The sequence below is a fragment of the Lycium ferocissimum genome, chromosome 12 (genome assembly GCF_029784015.1).
Source record: "Lycium ferocissimum isolate CSIRO_LF1 chromosome 12, AGI_CSIRO_Lferr_CH_V1, whole genome shotgun sequence".
NCBI classification, from domain to species: domain Eukaryota; kingdom Viridiplantae; phylum Streptophyta; class Magnoliopsida; order Solanales; family Solanaceae; genus Lycium; species Lycium ferocissimum.
This window is the reverse complement of record NC_081353.1, coordinates 28,736,995-28,748,375: the sequence shown is the minus strand read 5'-3', so window position 1 is coordinate 28,748,375 and position 11,381 is coordinate 28,736,995. Positions and strand designations below refer to the sequence as shown.

General features: G+C 36.7%; 1 protein-coding gene across 1 annotated transcript; it reads left to right on the top strand.

The window, feature by feature from the left end:
• The first annotated feature begins 5,562 nt into the window (after positions 1 to 5,562).
• On the top strand, positions 5,563 to 11,158 carry LOC132040046 (peptidyl-prolyl cis-trans isomerase CYP28, chloroplastic). The gene is made up of 2 exons (XM_059430654.1): positions 5,563 to 6,274; positions 10,821 to 11,158. Exons 1-2 carry the CDS (start codon positions 5,578 to 5,580, stop codon positions 11,027 to 11,029), a joined length of 906 nt encoding a protein of 301 aa, XP_059286637.1. The 5' UTR covers positions 5,563 to 5,577; the 3' UTR covers positions 11,030 to 11,158.
• The last annotated feature ends 223 nt before the right edge of the window (positions 11,159 to 11,381 follow it).

Sequence of the window (11,381 nt, the reverse complement as noted above, 5' to 3'; positions counted from 1 at the left end):
GTTTCGCTAATTTCCTCTAACATACTGACGACTCATTTTTTCGCTTTCTTCGCAAGTCTTACTTGATAACTCTTAAAGGCTCTTCTTTTCAGTAGGAAACTTGCTCTCTTCTTTATAGCTTGCTCTAGATGGTTTTCTTCTTTCACCAATTTCTATACCTCAAATTTAACTTAAACCTTTTGGGTCCTAACACGCCTTCGGTGTATTCGGAACAGATTCACTTAGTAGTGCTAACTTGACTAAGTAACTCAAATCGTACTTCTACTAACTCTGCTAAAAATTTATAATTCACTGTATCTATTCAAACTTACTTACTATGCTTCTGTTAACCACTTGCTAGCATCATATTCTCTAATTCTTCTCTGAGTACTAAAGTGAAGCATAAGGTTATTTCTAACCTTTCCTCCTTATCTGACTCTATTCTGGGGTTGTATACTATCTTTCTGAACTATAGACATGGATCACACTTAGGAAAATTTCATCTGTCTCAAATAAGGAATTGGAACAACTAACCCCAAACTCCCTACACACTTTCAAAATTATATCATACTATACACATTAGGAATAAATACTTAATCACATAACCTAAGAGGGAATTGTCATATCTTTTATCTCATAGTAATATCTGCTTCTTGTAGTAACTTACTAACGTCATACTCCTTAGGTCTAATGCAATAAGCTTAAATAATTTAAAACTAACCCTAAAAAAAAAATTCAATATCGTCTGCTCGTGGTTTTCTTATCGCATCAGTCCCTTCCTAGTCATGTGCATAGATCATATGGCAAAAATATATATATCCTTGAAAAAAGTCGAGACTTTCTAGTATTACGGTGGTTGGCTCTTAGGCTATTTACGCTCAAAACTACCATGGACAATTTATGCACATTGCGGTTAACTTCATAACATGCTACCTCGTGGGTTCTTAAATATGAACCATCATCCTTATACTATAGCTCCGTTGTCAAAGAGTCCAAATAAACTTACTATAAAGGGTGTATAACCTACGTGTGCTACCATATCGAAATTTGTCTTTCAAATGGTACTAACACACGATAAACACACCATGCACTATTTGGCAAGTCTTGGGTCTCGAATTTCTTTCTTACGCTTACACATTTGATACGTTCGAATTTGATGGAAAAAGAATGTTACTTACTGCTCTAAGCTTCATGGCACGAGTTAGAATAATTCACGATGACTCCATCGTCAAAGCAACACATCGATAATGATTAGATTCACATCTTCCTCATCCATTGAGACGTGGCGTATTCAATAGAACGGGAAACAACACACGAGTTCGAGTGATTTACGAGAACATAGCTCTATTGCACGATCTAAGTTGAAAGAAGTGAGAAAATCTTAAATGTCTTGGTGATGTTGTTTATATATGTGGGCGCCACACACATATAAAAGTGACCCCTGGACACGGTTTCATGAACTCCACTAAGACACGCTGAACCTAGTGCTACGATACAGCTTTGTCACGCCCAGAACCATGGCACAGGCGTGACACGGCACTCGGTGCTATTTGTCATGCAAAGGTGAACCCGTAGGCTGTAGTCCCAACGGTTGTATCATGAAAGCATGCAAGATATAAAATGAACCAAGAGAATATTCTAACTCCAATATAATAGAGGATGCGAGTAAATGTTGTGAGCAAATTCAACATAGCCCCGACTAAAGAGCGTCTATGAAACCTCTATGATCAAAATGCTTGTAAGAATAACTAGGTCGGGACAAGACACGACATGCCTCGAAATACTAATGAACTAACTAATACTTGAAAAGGCGAAAATAGACGGAAGCCACTGAATGAGAGGGCTCGCGAACTAGGTGATGTACTCGAAGTGTTGGAAGCTAGCGAGGCTGCTTGTATCCTCACAAAAGTCGGACTACGCTGCCCATGAAGTGCGGGCCCGTACATAAGGACGTTAGTACATTTGAATTGTACATGTATGATAAGCAGCGAAGCAATGATAAGGATACGCAGACAATAAAGTATAATGAAAGCTGAATACTCGTATCATGAAATTGTCGTATAGAAACCATGTGCAAATATCATTCTATGGCCTCGGGCCTACGATAAATAATGATCATGTAACTATGGCCTCGAGCCTAATAAATAATGAGATCTCAAAGCTATGGCCTCGGGCCCAAAAATAATTACATATGCATATGAATCGTAACTATGGCCTTAGGCCCGATCAAACATGAAGCAACGGGTGTAAAGCGACTGCGGCTCTTGTAACAGTGATGACTTGAGCTGCATTCGAGACTCGTAGATTGAATTACAAGTCTTTTAGATTAAGGTAGGGTTCATAGCATGCATAACAAGTATGAACATAATTAGAAAAGCTGACTCAAACCTAGGTTATGAAAATCAAGAACTAGGGCAAAATCATGTAAAACATTTGGATTTAAAGAATTATGATAATTGAGGTATGAGGATGATTAAACAATGTTCCTTCATGTAGATAGTATGCTTAACATACACGGAATTTACTCCCGAAACTTGAATAAAAGACTTGAACTTTGAAGAATTTCCAAAATCTTGAATCTTGAACCTTGAGATGGGTTTTCTTAAAAACCCTATGTTAGAAATGATGATTTCTTGTTTAGATTATAAGGATATATATTAGAATTGACTTGGAATGATTAAAATAGGCTTACCTTGGTGTTCTTGATGATGGGAGAAGGTAGGAGGTCGTTCTAGGGCTTGAAGGAATGAAAAATAATGATTTGAACTAATATGGATGTATATACTGTTCTGGAAAATTAGATTTTCCGCCCAGTAAAATATTAGCCGTATTTTGAAAGGACCGTATTTTAAAATACGGTCGTAATTAATGTGTGTGGACTGCGGCTATTTAACTCTTGATAAAATGGTCATAACTCTTTGCACAGATATCCGTTTGACCCCCATAATATACCGCTGGAAAGGTATTTCAAAGCTCTACAACCTTCATCAAGGAAGTTTTCCCAAATTCCAAATAAGTTTTGAAATACGATCTGTATTTAACAATGTAACCTCCAAATGCCAAATTCCAGAATGCTTAGAAATCTTTGGTACCAGTTTACGACTTGAAATACGGGCCGTATACTAAAATACGGTCACTGTTCATGGGCGTAAACCCCCATCTTACAATTGAAGAGGAAATTTCAAATTCCCACATTCTTTATCTGATTTTCTAAGTCTAGGATCATGGTCAAAGCTTAGGTTAAAGGTACGGGGTGTTACACTCTACTTGGCTCCGCCCCTGCATGCACCATCGTCATGATGGGCTGCTCCGCCACCCTCCTCCTCCCTACCACCTTCACCCCACCCAGTGGGGGATCCAGGATTTTCATTCAGGGTGTTCGGAAAAGAAAAAAAAAAGAAGCTAAATATAATTTATTCAGGGTGTTCTAAAGTTAATATATGCACATAAACACAGAAAACTTACCCTATATATACACTATAATTTTTTGCCGACACCCTCGACAACGTGTAGATCCACCTCTGACCCCACCCCCTCCCCCCACTTCTCCTCTAACCCCCACCTCACCCGCACATTACCCACCACCCTCACATTACCCACCACCATCTCCAAGTTAAATTTAAACTTTTATAACTAATTACTATTTGTAAAATAAAGTGAAAAAATATTTGGAAAGAAAAAAGAATAATCTCATGGTCAAATGAGTCCTTAAGGGGTCGTTTGGTAAGCGAAATAATATGGGATATGCTAGGATTAAGTTTAAGGCTAATTTTATATTCTGTTTTGTAGAAGATATAAATTCATCGCAAAATAAATTTATAACTTTTACCAAACAGAGTATAAAATTCATCTCAAACTTAATCCTGAATATCCCATCTTATCCCATTAAATTTGATATTATTATATCCAGCTCCCATATAAAATAAATTAATCCCATAATTATAATCTCAAGCCACGTACCAAACGACCCCTTAGATTATTGATATTTCTTTTTTTCAAAAAATAATGCAAAAATTAAAAAGAGATATATTATGGACACTCCCTTCGTCTCATATTACTTGTCCACGTATCATTTTACACGCCCTTAAGATATTATAAATAAAAGTGTATTTTTACTATATTATTCTTTTATCTTTCCAATAAATCGCATTCTAATCAATAGTGGTTACTTTTAAAAACAATTAATATTGAGGACAAAATAGAAAAAATTTAATTAATTATATCTTAGTTTTATAAATTAACAAGTACTTTGGAACAAATACTCGCTTTTTCCCATTTATGTGATCCACTTTATTTTTTATTCTATTCCAAAAAGAATAATACATTTCTATATTTAAAAATAATTTAACTTAGAAATTTTTATTTTACCTTTATTACTTTTCTTGTTCCCAATCAAATCCCAAGTTGCCAATAAATTTATTATTACCCAAGAAAAGCCACCGAAGACGCATATCTTCCAAACCCCACACATCACTCTCATTATCTATAAAGAACACATCAAATCTTCAAAAAGCTTCAATTTCATTGTTTCTTTCAGTAGTGCCACTATATGAATAATTGGTATCTAAATCTCTTTTAGGCATTTCTAATTGGTATCTTCTAAATAGAAGTTTCTTGTTAGTGGAAATGAGAAAAATCAGAGAGTTAAATATTCACTTATTCAATTGTAGAATTTAGCAATGTAGTTTTTTCATATTCGGTCATCTTAGACACCAGAAAGTTAGCACTAAAATCCATCTTATTACTTAAAATCCATCTTATTAAAAAGAGCCCACTATATGGGATTATAGTATAGCTCCTCTTTGATGCTGAAATAGTAATGCTTCACCGAAAGTTACAACTGTAATGCATGCAGCATGGGAATGATAGGAATTAGGATATGTGCTAGTAATTAATTCCAAATTACGTGTTCCAAAACTACTGGTATAATTTAAAAATAATTTAATTTAAATTTTCATACTCCCCCGTATCAAAAAGAGCCCACTTAGTCTCTTTTTTTTTCTTGGGTCAAAAACCACTTATCTAATCAAAAAAGAATTATCTTATGTTTCTAAATTTACGCCTATTAAGTGTTATGTGATCAAATTTCAATACATATTTAATATGAAAAATTTCAGAAATATACAAGTTGATCACTTATATTGCAAAAAAATATCCCAAAATATACAAATATATACAGACATATAAAAACACTTATACCAACACATAAAAACATATAAGAAGGCAGAGAGAGAGAGCGCGCGCGAGAGAGAGAAAAAAATTTAGGTCATTTTTTTAAGAATTAAAAAAAGAGTCAATTTTGCTAGCATTGATACCCTAATTAATGTACAATGTAATTTTCTCTATTTAATATGTGACATTTTAGTCAAATTAACTATTTTATTTAGGGGCAAATCTTTTCTTAAAAGATATGCAAATTACTAAGTGGACACTCTTTTATCCCAAGGGAATATTTTGGAACAAATATCAAATTTTTACCCCACATATATTTTCTAACTAAAATATCAAGAAGTAGTCCCCACATATACTCTCCACGTAATCAAATTAATCTAATCTTATCACTCTACTCTTCTCCAACCACCATGCACCCTCCTCATTATGGGTTGCTACGCCACCCTCCTCCCTACTCCCCCACCCTACCACCCCACCCCCCTTAAACCCCCCTCCCCCAACCTCACCCTCACCCGCCGCTCCCTCCTCTTCCTCTCCACCACCACCACCACCCTATCCCTCCCCACCACCCCCACTCTCTCCACCACCCTACCCCCACCACCCCCACCAGACACCACCATCACCTCACGTGTCTTCTTAGACTTCTCCATTTGTCCTAATTACTTCACTAACCGAAACCTCGGCGATGATCTCTCAAACTGCCAAGATTCGGAAAAGATTGGTCAATTAATCCTCGGACTATACGGGAACTTAGTTCCCATAACTGTCTCAAATTTTAAAGCAATGTGTACTGGTTCATCAGGGTCAAGTTATAAGGGCACTTTAGTCCATAAAATATTTCCAGGCCAGTTTTTTTTGGCGGGAAAACAAGGGAGGAAAGATAAAGGAGAAGTAAAGACACCAATGGAATTAATTAAGAACAATGAGTCAATTGAAAGTAAAGCTTTTGTTTTGGAACATTCAAGAAGTGGGGTTGTTTCATTAGCTTTATCTGAGAATGATGATGATGATGATGTGAAGTTTAATACGAATTATCATAATGTGGAGTTCTTGATTACTACTGGACCTGGACCTTGTCCAATGCTTGATGGAAAGAATATTGTTTTTGGAACTGTTCTTGAAGGTGAGTACTCTTTTAGTTCAGATTAAGTTATATACACTGACGATGTAAATGATTTATATCTATTAGGGGTCATTTGGTAAGGTATACAAAGTATTAGTAATGCTGGGATTATTTATGCCGGCATTATTCTTTATCCACTGTTTGGTTTCTTGTATTAAATGAATAGGGTGTATTAGAATAGGAAAATACTGAATAGGGTGTATTAGAGTAGGAATAATACTAGTATTGTTAATCCCATGGTTTATTATGTATAAGAATAGTACTGAATAGGGTTATACATAGGTTGGATACACTACCAAACTACAACAACAACATATCCAGTGTAATCCCACAAGTGGGGTCTGGGGAGGGTAGGATGTACGCGGACCTTACCTCTACCTTAGCGGATAGAGGGGCTGTGTCCGATAGACCCTCGGCTCAAAAGAAACAAGTCAGTGTAGGATTGCAAGAAAAATAAGACGGATACACTATCAAACTGGGATTAAATAATATCAAAGCTAATACAGTATTATTTTCTCTAATACCTCCTACCAAACGACCCCTTGGTCTATTTTTTTAAATATATTGTAGAAGGTAGCATGCTCTTATAAGGGCATTTTGGTCCAGAAAATTCTTCCGGGTCACTTTTTATGGCGGGGAGACAAGGGAGGAGAGATAGAGGAGAAGTAAAGCAACCATTGGAGTTAATTAGGAATGGTGAGTCAATTGAATCTAAAGCTTTTGTTTTGGAACATTCTCGAGCCGGGGTTGTTTCACTAGCTTTATCTGAGAATGATGAGATGATGATATTAAGATGAATCCTATTCATCATAATTTGGAGTTCTTGATTACTACTGGACCTGGACCTTGTCCGAAGCTTGATAGCAAGAATATTGTTTTTGGAACTGTTCTTGAAGGTGAGTACTTAGAATCTATGAATTTATCTCAGTACTTAGAATCTATGAATTTATCTCCTTTAATTTTAGTTGAACTTATATACACTGACAATATAAATGATTTTTCCCTATTAGTCTATTGTAACATGTTGTAGAAGGTACCATGCCTTATATTCGAGTTAATAATCTCAATTGTTATGGACAACTACTATAGTTATCTTTTAGGTGACTTGACTGTCGGTATATAGAAGTACTAACACTTTAGTTAATCCCACCAAATGAAATGGGTTAAGAACCGTGAGATCTCTGGTTCATATCCCACCGGAGGCAAAAAACACTAGGTGATTTCTTCCCATCTACCCAAGCTATGGTGGATAGAGTTACTTGGTACCGGTTGTCTAAGTTGCTCGGACTCAGGTGCTGGTAGAGATCAGAGTGTCGGATTCGGCAAAACCTAAATTTTAAGATTCGGGGGTGCAGATCCAGTTATGGATACGGGTGCGGGGATTCGGCTAAGAACATTCAAAATTATAAAAATGAGCTATAAAGAACACAACCCATTGAATTCTTAGTTTCTCTCTGTTTGGCCCGAAACATAAAGCAACAAATATGAGACAAAAGGGCTATAGGGCTATACTATTGAAGGTATGCCATTATCCATGTCTTAAATCTGTTTTATGTTTTATCTTTCATTTTGAGAAATCAAAGTCTCAGCTCTCCCCCCAAAATTGTTCATGGATTCCGGTCAAAGTATCCGAATTTGGTTGACCGTATCCGAGACATATCCCGCCCCCGCACCCCTCCCATGTCGAGACGGGTGTGGCATCAAAAACGAAGAGTCCGCGCAACTTAGCTTGTTGTTGGCGGAAGGTAGCAATATCTCGTAGAACTAATCGAGGTGCGAGCAAACTGGCCCGGACACCACGTTTATAAAAAGAAAGTTAATCCCACACTGTCATCCACCTTATCAAGTGAGTTTAAGGTGGGAAGACCTATTCCGTTTAGTTGGCATATGTGCATCTTAGCGTAAAAGGGTGCTTTGGAGATGGTGTTTGTCAATGTTGTGACAAACTCAAATCTTTGCTTAAGAAAATGTTTCAAATATGTTTGATTGAAACAACAAAGAGGAACAAGGATACTTCCAGAGCGATTGAGATAATGGACCTAATAAAGCGGGATGGATAGAATATTCATATAGACGACCCCAAGTAAATTGGAATTGAGACTTGGATGATTGATCGAGTGGGTGTGATGTAGTTCCAGAATCAGTCTATGACTCTGCTATTGTGCCGTTCGCTTGAAGTCTTTTATTACTTTAATATTGGTTTTCATGGTATAATATTCAATAGCAACTTTCTTTACCAAGCAAAGAATTGATTTTCAAACGAAAACCGCTCATCCCTGATGACTCAAATTTTTTTCATTGTATCTTTTGGTTCTATGCTGCTCGGACTCTCCAATAATGTTGCCGCACCCGTGTCAGATCCTCCAAAAATGCACTACTTTTGGAGGATCTGACAGGCACCCGACGACATTTTCGGAGAATCGGAGCAACATAGTTTTGGTTAAGTGATTAAACACTTAACCTTTAATGGTTAAATCAAAAGAAGTATTATAATAGATGCCCAAGGCGCTGTAAACCTTGGGCTATTTCAAACTTTGTTATTTGTGTTTACAATATATTTTGTTCACTTCCTGTTCTTTTAACCATCATTTCTGCTGCTCAAACCAATAGCAGAGGCACCTCAACCTCACATAATTTCTATCCCAATAACAAAAATAGGAAAGAAAAAGTACATATCCTAGGGACTCTACTCTAGAGTCCATATAGACATGACAATCTCTTAAGGGCTCACCAGAAGAGGAAAGTTTGTTTAGAGGACTTATGTAGAAGGTTTGCGCAAAGGCTGTCCTCCAGGCTCCAATGAAGTAAACTATTGATCTAAACAAGTGGGTGCTTTTTGTTGTTTTTTTATTGTCAATTAGAAATAGGTACAAGAATAGGAATAATGTGTTCTTAATTTTTTTGTGATTTCTCTCCCTCAGCAGTTTTCTCTCCATAAGACCATATTAGACCATCAGCAGTTCAAAGCACTTACAGATTTAGCTCTCTTCTTTTGTTGATAGTTAAATTCTATTGGAGCTAACTTATGTGAACCACCTTTGACGATATGCCTGATATGTAAACTTGAACTGAGTCAAGTAGGTAGAACCAAATGATGACCATAGTTTTCAGTGAATGACATGTCATAGTAACAAGTTTGCAAGTTTCTCTTTTGCTGTTAGCTACTAGGAAAATTGACAAGAATTCAGAGGGATAACACGTCTCACATTGGCTATCCAAACATGGAAACTTAGGTAATAAAAAATAACAGGAAAACACTAGATTGCAACTCTTAAAGCAAATTCCCTTTTACATCGAATCAGGCAAATCTGCTTACAAAGTGAGAATTAGCAGAAGTATGCAAACCAACCTTTGGCACCTAGAGTTGAGGTAATTCAATTCTCTCATGAGCTAAAGCAGATGCAATAAAGGACTGGCTAAGCTGGATTTTTGGGCCACACCACTAGGCTTTTGAAGAGTCAAAGCTTAGAGCTGAGTGAGGACATACTATAGCTTGTTCCAGGAGCGTAGCCTTGCATGGGCTTTTTTCTTTTTATTTTTCTTCTTCTTTTTGGGTCTCTTTTGTGTGTTTTTGTTTTTGGGAGGGGGGGTTGGGGCTGTGGTGGTGGAATTGGAAGTAAGGGAACTACTCAACATTTATGTAAATGAACCCTGTCAATTTAACAGCTTGTGAATTAAACTGTCGAGGAAATGTTTGACAACAAAAAAGTCTTCTTGAATGAAAATTGGGGTGGATTGACTTGCATAAGATCAATACAACATATCATGTAGCGCCACTTAAAAACCGGCTTTTAGTGAGTTGATCAAGACTATAAGCGAAGTTGAAGTTCATCTCTAGTTTTCTAGTCTCTTGCACGATTTAGCACGCAGTAAGACACTTCATGGTTGTTTAGGCTTGTGTGATATGATTCAGAGTGTACATATTGTGTGCAACTAGGACTTATTAGGTAAATATTGTGTCAAGTTAAATATTGTCCTGCTGCTTAATTTGGATGTGTTCTACCAGGTCAAAATAGGTAAAGAAGTTGAAGGATCATACATGATTCCCAAGAATAAGTTTACGGAAAAAGAAAATGCATAAACGAGATGGTTCTTTCCCAATAATTGAGGCAAACATGAACTTTTCCGGAGTCAGTTTGAAAACTAGATAATATTAACACTGATCAAGAAGACCGTACCTACAGCATACACCAAATCTTGCTGAGTGGTTTTGTACCTGGTGATATTAGAACTTATTCATACACTATCTTAGTCAATTCACCTATCTGTTCCTTTGTGTTGATCTGTAGATTTACAGTCAGATATTGCTGTTGCAGATGTATAATTATCGACAGGGATCAAGTTTTGCTCTCTACTATTTAGTCAACCGCCTTGTAGAGAAAAAAATAGGACTTTTTTTGGTTGCTTACTAAAAGTGACATGCCACTACTTTGTATGCTATTACCACTTTCTGCATAGTTACTAGCATGAAACTTACATGCTGAAACAGTATCCGTCTATTCACTTTTTTTTTTTTTTTTTTGGCTTTTCTTGGACTGTAATGCAGGTTTGGATGTTGTGACAACTATAGCTGCCATTCCCACTTATAAACCATCCGAAAATATTCGACAGTATAATGATTTTGCTGAGCGTATTGGAGATGGAAGAGCAAAAACTGCTCGCGCAATCTGGAATAAGCCACTCAAGACTGTTTATATCAGTGACTGTGGAGAACTCAAAGTAGCAAAGCCTACACTTTCTCCTAGCCTACCTTGATATGTTGACATTTGTTCAGGTTATTTCGATATACACATTGTTGTTACCATGACTTGAAAAGGTTCTCTTTTCTGTATGTTACATTGAGAGGAGAGGATTTACATAATGCAAAGCTTTTAACTTGAGAAATCCATATGATCGGTGTAACTTTTGCAGTCAAACTAGAAAGGAGGACAATGGGCTTTTAACTAGGCTTTTGGTTGAAGTTTGGGCAATTTGCAGGATTGTCCTTCGCTGGGGGGTGGTCTTTAATTTTTGCCCTTCGCTAAAAATCCGTTGGTTTCGGGTTCGAACCCCCGGTCAGTTAAAAATTTTTAAAAAATTCGAAAGGCAGAGTTTTGCAAATTCTGCA

What these genes read in the sequence shown, in the direction of transcription:
- LOC132040046 (XM_059430654.1), top strand. Translation starts at nt 5,578, where the DNA reads ATGGGTTGCTACGCCACCCTCCTCCCTACTCCCCCACCCTACCACCCC. An exon ending in TTTTGGAACTGTTCTTGAAG is followed by an intron (nt 6,275 to 10,820) that starts GTGAGTACTCTT and finishes ACTGTAATGCAG; the next exon opens with GTTTGGATGTTGTGACAACT.